Raw genomic sequence first — 14,620 nt, forward strand, 5'->3', positions numbered from 1 at the left:
TGAAGAACAGCAAATCACGCATAGGTGAGGAAGTTAACTCAGCTGCACTATTTGTTTTTTTTTTTACTAATTAACCCTCTCATTTAGGGATTTGGCTGCCCGTAATGTGCTGATAGATGATCACAAAACTTTGAAAATATCCGATTTCGGTCTATCACGCCATGGTATTTATACCAATACGAAAACTCGAAAGGTATGTATTTTTATGAAAAAATTCTAACGCGTAGGCTTGAAAGTAAAAATTGCACATACAATTTTTAGTTTTATATATATGGACATGATTTTTCGGTTGATTAAAAATTGTATAAACGTACATTCTTCGCTGCTCATTAACTGGACATATTTTCTTTTGGTTTAATGGTTGGTTTGGTTTAGTTAAAAATCTGCACATCTTTTTTTAATCATTTAAAAACTAGCTATGATGTTTTTGGCGTTATAAAACTAGCCATAAATCTGTGGTCATTTAAAATTTGTTAATAAATCAGTCCTAAACTTAACGCAAATTTTAATTACATAAAACGTGAATATAACATTTAAAATCAAGAAATACATATGTATGTACATTTTCTATTATCCAAAAACTGAGTATAAATTTGTAAATATTTAAAAGTTAAAAATTGGACATAAATTTAGCGCACCTCATTAATTTATATTGTTTTTGGTAATTTAAAAACTGCACATACATTTTTGGCAGCTCATAAATTGGACATAATGAATACGACTTAATTTTAGTATTAATAAATGAATACAAAAATTTCTCAAGCTTTTCGTCAACTTCAACCAAAACGAAAAACTGAAATTTGATGGGTTGTTTGACGCGTGAAGGTCATGGTCAATTTGACCATGTAAGGTCCCTATAAAAGATTAGCACAAATATTTGGTCATTTAAAAAACAAGAAAATTTGTTTGGCATTATAAAAACTGTTAATTTAAAAGCTGTAAAAAAATTCAGTTTGACATAGTATAATTTTTTGTCATTTAAGAGCTGGGTGTAAATTTTTAATTAAGGGTTTTGGTCTTTTAATAACTAGACATAAGTTTTTAGTTATTTTAAAAATGAATCAACAGATTTATGGCCCTATACATAAAAAATAAAGTAGCTTTAAAAAAGGTTTTTAAACTAAAAAATGTATGAAAACGTCATTTTACAAAGCTCTTTAAATCTACTTTATTTTTTTTAATAAGCCTATTAGTGTTATAATCTTTCGTTTTTGAAAAATGGCCGATAGAAAGTAGACAACGACTATTGAACGGTAAATGCTTTTCTTGTGCAGTTCCGTTCGTATTTTGTGTCAACGTTTTATAAATCTAAGATTTCATACATATTTTGTGTCACATTCATACATCCAAGCTTACAATCATTTATGTCCATTCCTTAAGTGGTAAGAAAATTAGGTGCATTTCTCAATTGCTCAAAGTTAATCCCCAGTTTTTAAGTAGCCGAAAAATTACACAGCAGTTACAGTTGCCCGGCTGAGCAGTTATAGTGGCCCGGCTGAGCAACCCATGTGCGAGATGAGATAACCAATCCGAGTGGAGCCTTGGGTCACGGCAGAAAGAGAGGGATCTTCGGTGGGGCCACTCCGACTTATTTGGTTTAAGGGCTCACTGAAGTGTGTAGCGTCTGCTCACCAGTAGGTGCGGCTGCAAGCGGGTGTCTGTCTTGGAGCAAGCGGCTCGCTATATAAACGTGTATGCGGTTGCGAAACCACCCCCACCCAGCAATGGGTTGAGCGCTGGGATTGGGACCCGCCACGTAAAAGCAGGCTCCAAAGAAAAAGGATAACATAGCCCCGGATGAGAATCAAATGATCAGAAATGTTTGTCCAATTTTTTAATGGCCAAAACTATGCCCAGAAAAAATCGTTGCCAAGTTTTTAGTGCCCTTTTAAAAATGACCAAGAAATGATGGCCAGTTTTTGAATATTAAAAATTTGGTTTCAACGAACAAAAAATTATGTCCAGTTTTTGCAATACAAATAATTTTTGCCCAGCTTTTATTTTTATTTAGTATTTAGAAGACAAAAAAATATGTCCACCCTTTTAAATCACAAAAAGCTCACATTCAGTTCTCAAATTATCAGAAATTTAGGTGGTCAAAAAATATTCCCCTCTTTTTAAGGAAGAAAAAGTTATGCAAATTTGTAAACTACCTAAAATGTAACGCAATTTTTAAATTATCAAATAAATTATGGCTTAAAATCCATGTTCAGTTTCATCATCAAAACATGTTCAGTATTTAATTATAAATGTATGTATATATGCATGTACAGGGTCCACAAGGTCCGATGGATTTCGCGGTGACCTTGGATCTGACTTTGACCTTGATTTTAAAGGTTATTTCAAGGTCAACTTTGAAATTTAAAATGAGAACCCCTATTTGCAACCTCGGAATCGGAAAGTGCGTAAAATTATATGATCAGATATGCCCTTGCTTGAGTCCTCTAGCGCCCCCAATGTAAGGGCATAACTGAACGTATAATTTCACTCTCTTTCCCATTCCGGGGTCAAAAATTGGGGTCCCCATCGAAAATTTCACATTTTACGCTGAAATAACTTTGAAAATTAAGGTCGAAGTCAGATCCCTCTGAGAAAATCGTCCATCCCGGAACTTTTGACGGACCCTATATGTATGTTTATAAGTACATATGTACTATAGAATCTCCAACTAATCTCTCATCCGCAGCTACCTTTACGCTGGCTCTCCATTGAGGCAATTCGCGACAATGTGTACTCGAACAAAAGTGACATCTGGGCATATGGTGTCGTTTTATGGGAAATTGGCACCCTGGGCGCTTCGCCATATCCTACTATCAGCAATCATGAGCTGATTCCATATTTGGTGTCCGGTAAACGACTGGAAAAGCCAGAAATTTGCACTGATCAAGTCTATGCTATTATGACGCAATGCTGGGATGAAAATCCAGAGGAGCGACCAACTTTTGCCGAGCTCTACAAGGCTCTAAGCCCACGCACGGCTTACGTTGATATTAACAGTCTGAGTGATGATTACGTCTTTCCACCTATTAGTAATTAAATTTACACTAAGTATATACATATGTATACAATAAACTATAAAAACAAAAAAAAAACAAAAACACAAATACTTAGGAGATTTAGCATAGAATAAGCTGTGTATGTAAAGTATATATATAAATACATACTTTTATAAAGTGTTAATTAATATGATGTATTAATTATTGTAATTATTAGAAATTAAGTAATTTTTACCGTCTACTAAGAATAGTTTCATGTGCGTAATTTATAATATGTTGGTACAAGCAAGTGCGAAATAATGACATAGTATTGTATTTAATAAAACCAAAGGCATTTTAAAATAAATATGTATGTACATATCACACAGAACTAAAATAAAACTTGTACTCGTATTTATGTATGAAGAAAAAAAGAATAATATGTACGTAAATCGAGATACCAAAATGTATATTACAATACCAAATACTGCTCGTTTTTATAAGGTTCGCCCAGGTTTACTCATGCCAAGTGTAAACAGACCCTTCTGCACTTGAGCATTGCATTGGGAACCTTATATTTGAAATGGAAAAGTATTTGCATCACAAATAATCGGTCCTATTATGGTTGTCGACGTCGATGTCGATGTAATTTTTTCATCAAAAAATAGCCCTCATCAGTCCAACTTCGGTTTCGCCGACCACAGTAGTTTTACGAGGAACACCTTTCCGCAAAAATACTGGGGTCGGCGTAGCTGGCATTTGACTTGCGAGGTCTATTTTTTGACAAAACATTCGTTATCTGTTCTCTTGGATATACAAGGTGCTCTACAGGAACTCGGACTCCGCAACTCTCTGCCAGCGTTGGTTAACAATCTCTTCCGAAATCGGGTCATCAACTCAGAACTACTTATGACACTCCTATGTCAAAAGGATGCAGTAAGGGTGACTACCTAAGCGGCTGTGCTCTCACCTCTACTATGGAAAATTTCCATTGGCAGCTTGCTTAAAAGAGGCAGAAATAAGGCGCGTTAGGGCAGTAGCTTACGCCGATCAGATAGGTCCATTCAATACCAAAAAAAAAAAAAAGAATTGAAGAATTTTTACCATTACTTGCAAGTTTTTACTGGAAATGCAATAACCCAAAAAATTTGCAAGAGAGAGCGAGTTAGAGAACGTAACAATCCGCTGAAAAAAGCAAATCCTGTAAAACCTGCAAATCGTGAAGAATCTGGAACGCAACTAATACTACGTTCAAATTGACGAGCTAAACATGTTAAATGGGCTTAAACAGTTAAATGAACAAAACATGTTCATAAACAAGTTAAATCGCATGCAATTGTTGTTGGAAAATTGAACCAGTTAAATCATTTAATTCGTTTGAAAACCAGTTCAGCACAACTCTGCGCTCCGATCAATCAGAAAGACCCAAAAGCTTTCATTTGACACGCCAACGTTCAAAAAATTTATATTCTGAAAAATATTAAAAATTATCAAAAATTATCAAAATTGTATGCATGTCTGCCCGCCAAAAAAGAGGCAAAGGCGGTAATTAGTTATTTCCAACCAATAGTGCATACGAACTAAACATTTTGAAGTCTCTAAGTAATCCTCTCTCGTCTCAACATAGAAGTGGCAATCACCTGCCCTCGGATGTGGGCAAGGTCCTCATAACACCCAACATCTCTTCACATGCACCAGAAGCACTCCGGACTGCGCCTATCAATGCCGCCAACTTACTCGTCCTCCGGCTTGCAGAGTCAGAGGATGAAGATAATGACAGAACTTGAGGGTTTGAGAACTGCTGCCATCACAACAACAACAGCGGTAGGCTCAGGAAACGTGGAATTTCGACGGCGTCGGGCCAAAGGGAGAAACTAAAGCTATATAAAGAGGAAAATTACCAACAAAAAGTAAATAATCTTCAAATGAAATAAAACGCTAAGTGGATCAAGTGCGGGATTACTGTCGGACTGTATACTGTGAAGTGAATTATTGTAATACGATATAAAAATTTATATTTATATTCTGCTATGTAAGTCGTTTCAGCCATAAAGGTAAATGTTATTTTACTATTTCAATTTTAGTATTCAATGATATGTTTGAGACCAATTGGAGAATCAAATTGGAGTTCAAGTTGAGAACTAGTATATTTTTAAATTGAGAAACAGTCTTATTTTCATACAAAGAAATGCCCTTTTCGTAGAGAACGCTAAGATCCTCCATTTGAGGTACCGTTGAGAAACAAAGTTAGAGATATGAGAAGAGCCTTAGCTCTCAAGTTAACCTCAAGTTGAGCTGAAACCAAAACGAACATTTTTTAATTATCGATAGCATTTGTTTCGTACAATCACGAATTAGTATCGATATTTGTACTTTAAATCTTAGCGTGCTTGCAACCCTGTATGTCTAATGTTTACGAAAGATATCAAAGGGAAAATTTAAACGTCATCTTTTCTTCTCCTTTGTTTTGCCGCGTATTTGTTTGAAAATATTTTTGTGAATAAATTTTCAAATCTTCTTTATATATATATCTCCAGGTTAACTAAAACGTAAGAAGTACATGCGGTTTAAATTGTTCCCAAATGCAATTGGAATCCAACGATTTACGAGCAGCCAAACGAATACTTGCCAAACTAGTCGATGACGCACTGCTGGAGTACGAGCGTAATTTGGCTGATTTAGATGAAGATTCAGGTAGGTTTCCAGCGGTTCTAAAAACCCTAACTAACATCCTTTAATTGATATAGATTTGGAAGCACTACTGAATCACCTATTCCTGCAACTCAAATCACTTTTGGGAGATATTCTTGTTGAAGCTTTGAGCATTTTGGACGAGCAAAGTATTCAAATATATACATATGAAAATAGTGAGCTTGCGGAAATACAAATAAGGCGTCAGCAGTGCAAGAGCTCAATTTGGTTGTTTCCACGCGTCAACTACTGTACTTGTACTCAATTCAAAGTGGGTGTGTTGGGATTAGCAGACGAATTGCAAACAGCGAGCCAAACTTCTCACAGTGAAAAATTAGAAAGAAGAATTACTTGTGCACACGTTTTGGCATTGCGTCTGGCACAGTTGTTGCACCCATCTCCTTCAACTTTCAAAGTGGAGTCAGTGTCTGAGCAACAATTTAAGAGTCTACAAGAACGAATGCATATCAGTTTTATAGAGATACACGCAGAAGATAGCACGGATTGACAATAATCGAATGCAACATTCAAAAACTCTTTATGAGAAAGGCATCTTAAAGAATATAAGGATGTTAACACAACGGCAGTACTCGAATTTTAAATTCGTGGCACGTTTGGATCATATCAAGACTTTCTATACAGGCATTAAATCATTGAATTTTGAAAATGTAAGTATCCAAATGTACTTGAATTACAAATGCAGTATATTCAATATTGCCTCGAACAGAATGGAAAATTCCAAATTAGTGAAGACGGCGTACGTGTCACAGTAGAAGAAGGCCAATGTGTGCAAGCCAATTTGTATATGACCGCTTCATGCTTTGCTGAATTTCACGTTGTAGATATGGTGACTTTTGGCATAAACATGAATATCATATCCGAGTGTTTGGGTCTCTTTGCTGGCGTTCCTTGCAGCTTAAAAATGTTCTACAAAGGTCATGGAGCACCACTTGTGCTAGTGCTGCGACCCAACGACGAAGCTGATATTTCTGCAGAATGCTCCATCAAAACAACCAACGTTGATGATGTAATCGATTACAATCTTGACGAGAACAGTTCTAGTTTGAATGTCGTCTTTGTGAGGGGCCCGTCGTTAGCGCATCTCTTTCAAGAGTTAAATAAAGCAGCAGACGAGTTGAGAATTACTTTATCGCCACGACAACCACATTTTAAAATCGAAACATTAGGTGTGGTGAAAACCGAGACGTTTGTTGAAGTAGCCAAAACTAGTGATATGATGATGTTATTCAATTGTCGGGAGACTACATCGGCATGTTATCGTAATACTGAGATACGTCTGACTCATAAAGCTTTGGCGGCCGCCACTAAGGTAGCAATAAAAACAGACTCAAGCGGTTTATTGGAAATGCATTTCATGATGCAATCCGAAGAACAGGCGGAGGTGTATGTACAGTTTTATATAATGCCACTAGCAGATGTTTGAGTTCCTTCGCGCTGCTTCTTTAAGGTATCCAATGTAGTGAAGTAAATGTTTTTGTTTAAAACCGTTCTAGGTTAAAGCTATTACTCATGCAAATATTTGTTAATTATATTTGTACTAATTTAATTTTAACTCTATTCATTTTTTTTTTTAATTCTTACGATGGAGTATAGAACATTCCAGAAAGTTTTTGAAAATAGCAGGTTAATTAAAAATGTTACGAAGGTTTTTAGTAATTTTTCCCGAATAATGCTGGATTTTCACTCGGTATTAAATGGAAAAAATGGCAAATGACAAAGTCGGGCGTTAAAAAAATCGTGTCATTACATTAAAGAAATGGTCATTAAGTTCATTTCCACATGGCATTTTTTAAAAGGCATACACTTTTTGTCATTTTAATGGCTAGTGGAAATTCGGCATAAACCACGATTACACATTCAAGCTTTAAAAGATAATCTTTTTTAAAACTTCGCATGTTATACAAACTCATTTGCTACCTGTTATTATTATAACGAGCGTAAATCACGTTTAAAGAGTTGCTTTTACCTGCCATCATTTAACAATTTCGGTATATAAGCAGAAGTCCTTTACAGAAGGTTCATTTGTTTTCGAAGTGTAGTAATAACAAAACATATTTTAAAAATATGTTTCACCAAGTGTTTAGTTTTTGTATGATGTTAATATTTTTGTGCTGGCGATCTTTCGTAATTGCGCAGAGTGGCCATTCAGATGAGGAAATGATACAACTGGCGGATTTATTAGGTTTAAGTCCGGCTAGTGCACGACTCAAAAGGCAGCCATCGCTGAGGTGAGTTGTTAGGACAATTTCGTGGTTATTTGATGTACATTTAATTATAATTTACTTTCCAAATTACAGTAATTCAGCCACAAAATTTTTGCTTGAGGTTTACAAAGAAATAAGTGATCAAGGAGATTCGCCCGAAGTCGAGCAACAGACGAGACACCGACGTGCAGTTGCTGATGAAAACTTTATAACAGCTTTTGATCGTAGAGAGATAGAACTCAGCAACAACATAATCACATTTGCTAGTAGACGTAAGTGTATCTTTGTTGCAAATTTATTTTTTCCAAACTGATTTACCTTCTCGTTTTCCTACAGCCACACCTTTCACAACAAATTCGGCACTCTCCGGTGATATGCTACTCAATTTTAATTTAAACGATATACCATCCGATTTGGAGTTAATCCACGCAGCAGTACGTTTATATCAAGATCCCCAAGTAGGCAGGCACGGCATGAGTGCGCTGGCGTCGCAACAACGTAACTTTACCATTTCTCTATACCAGCCAGTTGGTCAATATTTGCTTGCCGTTGCCGCTATAAACGCCAGCACTGACTTCAGAGGATGGCTGGAATTGAATGTAACCCATTTATTCAACAATTGGCTACATTTCCGTACACTGCAGCAGACGCTTTATGGCAATGAAGTACTTGTTGGCGTCACATTGCATTCGCCGCTTGTGGGAGCAGCTGCATCCGCATCAGCGGCTGATGTGGGATTAGTACCAGCGCATACGCAATCTGATAGCCTTGGTTTGCAGCCCTTCATAATAGGTTACTTCAATGGTCCCGATTTGATGACGAAAATGAAAAAGCGTTCCACAAAACAACATACACGTCGAGAGCGTCATGTTGACGCCTTTGGACATAAACCGCCGCCATCAATGTCGCGTTTTACACATCCGGAGGCAATCTACGAGCAACCAAAAGCTTGTGAGCGCCGCAATTTTACATTGGATTTTAAATACTTGGGCATGGAGAAATCCGTTATTGCTCCAAAGACTTTCGAAGCTTACTTTTGCTTGGGTGAATGCAATTTCCCCTTGGGTACGCCCATGAATAATGCTACTAATCATGCAATTGTACAGACATTGATGCATCTGAAGCGACCAAATCTACCCAAACCATGTTGTGTGCCGATTAAGCTGGCCTCTATATCAATACTCTATTCCGTTAATGAGGATAGCGTAAATTTGATGCGTTTCTCGCAAATTGTCGCCAAGGAATGTGGATGCCGTTGAAGATGGGAAGGTACATATAAAATTATATTAATTTAAAATAATGTGGATGAAGCTTACAACTGCAATGTACAAATGCTTACATAGATATATATGTATATATTTAATATTGTAAATTTTTACAATGAACAAAATGAGATTTTGTCTTGCTTAAAAATATGTTCTAAAGATGAAATTTAAGTATGTGCGTGTGTGCAAACATATAAAAATGAATTAACAACAATTTGCTTGGTCTGATTGTCCTTGGGGTAAGAATACTCAAAGTATAAATTGAAACAAGCTCCTAAACTTCGTAGAACTGCTAATATATACATAATTTGGAAAACTCAGGCAAAACAATTAAATAATTTAATTTCGTGACTTCTTCCGATATAAGATTGTTTTCATTTAAGTTCTGCAGTCTAGAAATCATGAGAAGATTATCAACATATCCCGGAAAATTTCACTAGTTCTTCAAATCTAAAAAGTATCAACCGCTTCATCATCAGCTTTGAACATATGTACATATACTGCCTTTCGAATATTCGAATTGTTTTAAGTTCTTGTAGGTTTATGAGTTCCACGAGTAAAATCATTCAATAACTATAACAATTTTATAGACCTAAGAATAAGAATTGCACTTTAAAATTGAACTAAGCTCAAAAAGGCACTAGCGCAGAAAAGTTTGTAACATAAAATACGAACTAGTAACGACGACTTTTTCTTTCCCCATATCAGTTAGCATCTTAGCACACACTTTATCCAATCGGACATTTCAATTTCGATAACATTATCTTGATTATGGTCCTTGCGTTGAAAGTAGTCGAATGCGGCAGTCAAATGCAGCACTGCCGAGGCGAAATCACTCAATCGCAAAGTGCCATCTTTCCGAATATAGCGTTGCATCAGACAGTTCATAATCTCGGTGCTTAACTGGAATCCGACATCATAGAGCGCATCACGCAATCTTTCGGCACGTAAAACACCCGCCTTTTCCTTTGTGTAAATTTTAAATACACCTTGCCATGATTTCAAATTTACCATAAACGTTTTGAATTGCAGGAAGTTGATGCGACCGGTGCCAGTCTTGTCTTGCAATGCAATCACCTGACGACAGATATCGATGTTGGCACAACCTTTGATGTAATCGTTGGGCAAACACGCCTCCAGCAGTTCGTGTAGTTCAAAACAGTTGATTGTTTTATTCTCGTCTGCCAGCTGCATGAACACTGGCTCATATTGGCATACATTTTTGATTTTAGTTGTTTCAACTTCGTTCTTGAGTGCTGGGAAGGGGTCTAGTAGCATCATGGTTTGTGTTTCAAGCAGCGATAGACGCAAAGGAGCAGTACCCAAGAAGCGTACAGTGAAGCTAGACTCTTCGCCAGGCTCGTATGTGGTTGGCATGAGCACATATTGGCCTACTTCCAGCTGACAGCGATAGCTGACGTGCCTTGTGTTGCCGTAATCGGAGTTCAGGAAGCTAACCTGGGTTTTGAAGAACTCTTTGGGCAGGCATTCGCTGAACTTTCCCTTGCCGCCATTCGCTGCACCACTTAATTTGTACATTGAAAATCCTATGACTTTTGGTTCAACAGCTGTGTGTTGATTTAAAGCCACCACAATTTCCTGCTTTTCTTGAATATTCAACAGTAGTTGTGGATTTATGTGAAATGATTCATGATTTCGGCAACCACCTGCTGTGACACCACGCTTCCATTGGCCCTGGAACATTTTCATTTGCCAACGCTTTGGTCGATCTTGTAATGTGAGCTCGTCTTTGGCTGTATCGGCGTCAAGATAGATGCATTCGAGGCTGGTGTACGTCTGTGTGAATTCAAGGAAAGACATCCAGAATTCACCAACGTCGAGTTGGCCAAAGAGGCGGTCACGTTCTTGCACCGAAACACGCTCCCACGATGGAGACATTGCTGACCAGTCGCCTTCAAATGTAGCATTGTTATCGAAAGCGTTGCAGGAAAGTGGATCTTTCAAACGCACCAACTGCACTGCATCTCCCAACAGCGTTTCCACTTTGTCCAGAGACGAAAGTCTGCCCAAAACAAAAATAAATATATATCAATGATTTCAAGAAACGGTTTTAGCAATTCTATTGGTGTGCACTAAATTGTACGATACGTATTAGTACGGCAATACAAGTCCGCCTACGCACTCGCTCACTCACCTGTAGTTGACATTGAACGTAATGCCATTCGCTAGTCGCTCAGATGTATTTTTGTGCTGTCCAGCAGCAGCGCCGCCAGCAGCAACAATGCAAGTAACAATGCAGGTGGTTTCCAGATGTGATTTCAGTTGCTGCGGTCTCAGCATATCTGTAGCATTGGTGCCCGTTTTAAGGGGTATGCACTCGACTACACCACCAAGCAGATCACTGAGACCATCGGAACGTGTGCCATATTTTAGTGCTTCATAAGATCCATGCAATTTGGCAATAGCCTTTTCCAGCAGTGAAGCCCAATAACAATGCGAGGCTTGTGGCTGCAAAAATGCGAGACGACCATTTATTGTGGGCAGGCGATCGTCCACAAGCACTTCCACCCACTCGCCGCACCACCAAAGTCGAAAGCGAAAAACACCGTTTGCTTTGTCTAGACTTTGATCTGCAGGCACCACGCGGTAGAATAGATTGCGTAGCGAATGCAACACGCCCAGGCATGACACCAACCAACGATCGCCCATTTTTCCAGGAATGACGTCAAAGTTCTCACCTTCATTTACAAAGCACGCCTGCTGTGCATCGGCGAACTCTGCAATGCGGCGCCACTGGAAAGTGAATGGTGGAGTTTGGTAATAGAAAACTGATGATTGCACAGCTGCGAAATCTGGGTCCTCCCACAGGACTTTGCGCGCGACACACTCAGCTTTGATACGCTCATATCGTGAGGTCATTGTGATGTGTTACAATTTCACAAACACCTGTTGACTTCATGCAATTAACAAATACTACGAAGTGCCACCGCGACCACTTGTTGCTGATTTATTGTGTGCTCCTATAAATCCAATTGGAGGTAGTGCAACAACAAGCACATTTAATTTTAATACTCCCTGTAAGCAAACACTTGGCTTCTTGCAGATCCACACATCAACTTTTAATAAATAGTTTATGGACTAGCCGCTACAAAATTGGTAAGAATTCTAATATTCTTAACGCGTACGCCTTATTTTTGGAGTTCTTTTCCGTTGACCTTGTTTGATTGAATTCCACAATCAAGTCGATATCAAATGTGCACACACGGCGGATTCGACAACAAAGTGAAAGTTGAAACAAAAAAATTAAAGCAGAAACATGGAAGAGGAAAAGAAAACAAACTGGTGTAAAATATTGGGCAAAATGTGCGCCTGCGCAATTGGCTAAAACGTAAACTGCAAATAAACACAAAATACAACTACAACATGCTGGCTGAAATTGAGAATAGTAGAGAAAGGAGGAACTGGCAAAAATAGGCAGGGTTGCATTTGCAATATAGTAGAAGAAGTCTTCAAGGGCAGTTTTATGCAAACATTTTTATAAAAAATTTATTGTTTAAATGTTCCCATAAAGTCTCGGTTACGAATTGGTTTATTATTTTATTTTAATGTGTACTGTAAAATCATGTATTGGTAATGTTAAAGAGCGAAAAACACCGCACAAGCGTCTTGTCAAACATAGCGAAAATTCCCTTTAGCTCAAACATGTTGTGTGGTGTATAGGGGGTGCTTTAGGGTTTGACAAGCTGTTTGAGGGAAATTGAACAAAAATTGAATTTTTTTTATTTTTGACCGTCCTGTTGAAATTTGATCAAACCGCTTGTGTTTGGTATGGATGGCATCATTTGCAAATTTTCACCGGAAGAAAATTAAAATTATCCGCATGAACGAGCCTTGTTTGTATGATGTATGGCGAAACGGGAAAAGTAGGTTTGAAGTATGCTTGACAAGCTGTTGGTGTGGTTTGTTTCGCTCTTTAGTTATTGCCCACTGTTTTTGTGTTAGACGGTGATTAGACTGCGTTTATACACGGAAACTTTTGTCGACGCGATTTTTCACATTCCCTGTTGGTGTTGCTCATTTCATTTACACACGACGATTTTTGTGTATGCAATTGTTGTTGTCAGCTGTGAATCGCTAACTCAATTTACACAGACGAACGAGAGCACAAAGCGTGTTGCCCGAGCACGAGCAATTCGGTGCCCCTCTCCATTCCTCGTCACGCTCTCTCCTACAAACGTCGAGTTGCGGCAACAAAAATCGCCATGTGTAAATGAGCACTTAGAGACGGGTGGCGGGCAGGGTTGCCACTGACGAAAAAAAATATTTACCATCGACTTGAAAAAAATCTACCAAACGTGGGAAATATCTACCAATAACTGTTTTATAATTATTTTAATAAAAACTATAGTTTTATTATTTTTTTATTTATTTTAATTAAAACTATAGTTTTTATTTTTAGTTATTTCAATAAGAATTAAAATTGATCTTAAGAACGTTTTATTTAACTAATTATAAGGTATTTGGGTCGTATTATTGGCATATTCTCAGTTTCCTTCAACCAAAAGCGGAAGTGATGAAACTAGAGGCAACAATGAAACTTTATTATTTGAAAAAACTTCAACTCGAGTTATTATAGACAAATACAGTGACTCAAAAAAGTGATTTTTTTTAATATTCGCAATATTTTTCGAGTAAAAATTGTTTGCTGCTTTAACTAAATCCATAAAAATCGAGGATTCAAACTATATACAACATATAGAAAAATTCCAAAAATTTTGGTCTAAATTTCGAATTTTTTACTCAGAATTTTTAGAACAATTTGAGGTATGGAGTTTTAAAGCAAATACTATTTGAGTATAGCCAAAAATGTGCTGCTTAAAATTCTCATTGATTTTTTTTATTTTTTTCCATTGATAAAAAATGGCGTTGATTTAATTCTTGTTGCGAACAATCATGGTGCGTAATTACATACCTGTAAATTTTTTCTATATATTTAAATAATCATATAAAATATTTGGGCAATCAAAAGTTCCTCGGGATTACAGTAAAATTAGTTTTGAATGGAGCGCGATATGTTCGCCTTATATAGATATACATTTATACGTATGTAATGCAAAGAAATTTATAATATATTTAAAGATAACTACGAACAATAAATCGGGAACGGAAAGTTCATCAAAAATCTACCTAAATGAGAAAAAATTTACCTTTTTACCAACCCAAATTTTTTCTACCAATTTTGGTAACAATTTACCAAAGTGGCAACCCTGGTGGCGGGGCACTTGATACCACACACATTAATAAGAGCGCAGTTCAACAGGAAAATGTTAACTCCAGCCACGACATCCAAAACGTGCATATTCCAAACCAAATTTACTAATAAATTAATGCTCAGAAATTTTAAAGTGTTGTTTTAGAATAAAGCTTAGATCCTTGACTACATGTGTACCTATGTAATTTTTTTGTAGATCGGGTCACCCATTTGGACCCAAAGACCCGAAAT

The 14,620-nt window shown here is 37.1% G+C and overlaps 4 protein-coding genes across 5 annotated transcripts; 3 read left to right on the top strand and 1 right to left on the bottom strand.

The window, feature by feature from the left end:
- Positions 1 to 87: 87 nt before the first annotated feature.
- LOC118754844 (tyrosine-protein kinase receptor Tie-1-like) lies at positions 88 to 3,037 on the top strand (the record flags this gene model as incomplete). The annotated part of the gene is made up of 2 exons (XM_036489718.1): positions 88 to 193; positions 2,687 to 3,037. Coding segments are annotated over 2 exons (457 nt in total), but the record flags the coding sequence as incomplete, so codon positions are not given.
- Positions 3,038 to 5,417: 2,380 nt separating this feature from the next.
- LOC118754843 (cell cycle checkpoint protein RAD1-like) lies at positions 5,418 to 7,654 on the top strand. Its single transcript, XM_036489717.1, has 3 exons — positions 5,418 to 5,669; positions 5,723 to 6,334; positions 6,394 to 7,654. Exons 2-3 carry the CDS (start codon positions 6,185 to 6,187, stop codon positions 7,108 to 7,110), a joined length of 867 nt encoding a protein of 288 aa, XP_036345610.1. The 5' UTR covers positions 5,418 to 5,669; positions 5,723 to 6,184; the 3' UTR covers positions 7,111 to 7,654.
- Positions 7,064 to 9,368, top strand: LOC118754842 (protein screw-like). Of its 2 annotated transcripts, none has more exons than XM_036489715.1 (4): positions 7,064 to 7,134; positions 7,701 to 7,915; positions 7,985 to 8,163; positions 8,228 to 9,368. In XM_036489715.1, the coding sequence occupies exons 2-4, from the start codon at positions 7,752 to 7,754 to the stop codon at positions 9,148 to 9,150; spliced, it is 1,266 nt and encodes a 421-aa protein (XP_036345608.1). In that variant the 5' UTR covers positions 7,064 to 7,134; positions 7,701 to 7,751; the 3' UTR covers positions 9,151 to 9,368. The 2 variants fall into 2 exon arrangements, with proteins under 2 accessions (XP_036345608.1, XP_036345609.1); XM_036489716.1 differs by having other exon boundaries at positions 7,080 to 7,134; positions 7,824 to 7,915.
- A 103-nt stretch (positions 9,369 to 9,471) lies between these two features.
- LOC118754841 (calpain-C-like) lies at positions 9,472 to 12,529 on the bottom strand. Its single transcript, XM_036489714.1, has 2 exons — positions 11,312 to 12,529; positions 9,472 to 11,179 (listed from the first exon to the last, which is right to left on the bottom strand). The coding sequence occupies exons 1-2, from the start codon at positions 12,034 to 12,036 to the stop codon at positions 9,865 to 9,867; spliced, it is 2,040 nt and encodes a 679-aa protein (XP_036345607.1). The 5' UTR covers positions 12,037 to 12,529; the 3' UTR covers positions 9,472 to 9,864.
- Positions 12,530 to 14,620: the final 2,091 nt, after the last annotated feature.

The sequence above is a fragment of the Rhagoletis pomonella genome, unplaced genomic scaffold (assembly GCF_013731165.1).
Source record: "Rhagoletis pomonella isolate Grant_MI unplaced genomic scaffold, Rhpom_1.0 Rhpom_scaffold_04731, whole genome shotgun sequence".
NCBI lineage: Eukaryota > Metazoa > Arthropoda > Insecta > Diptera > Tephritidae > Rhagoletis > Rhagoletis pomonella.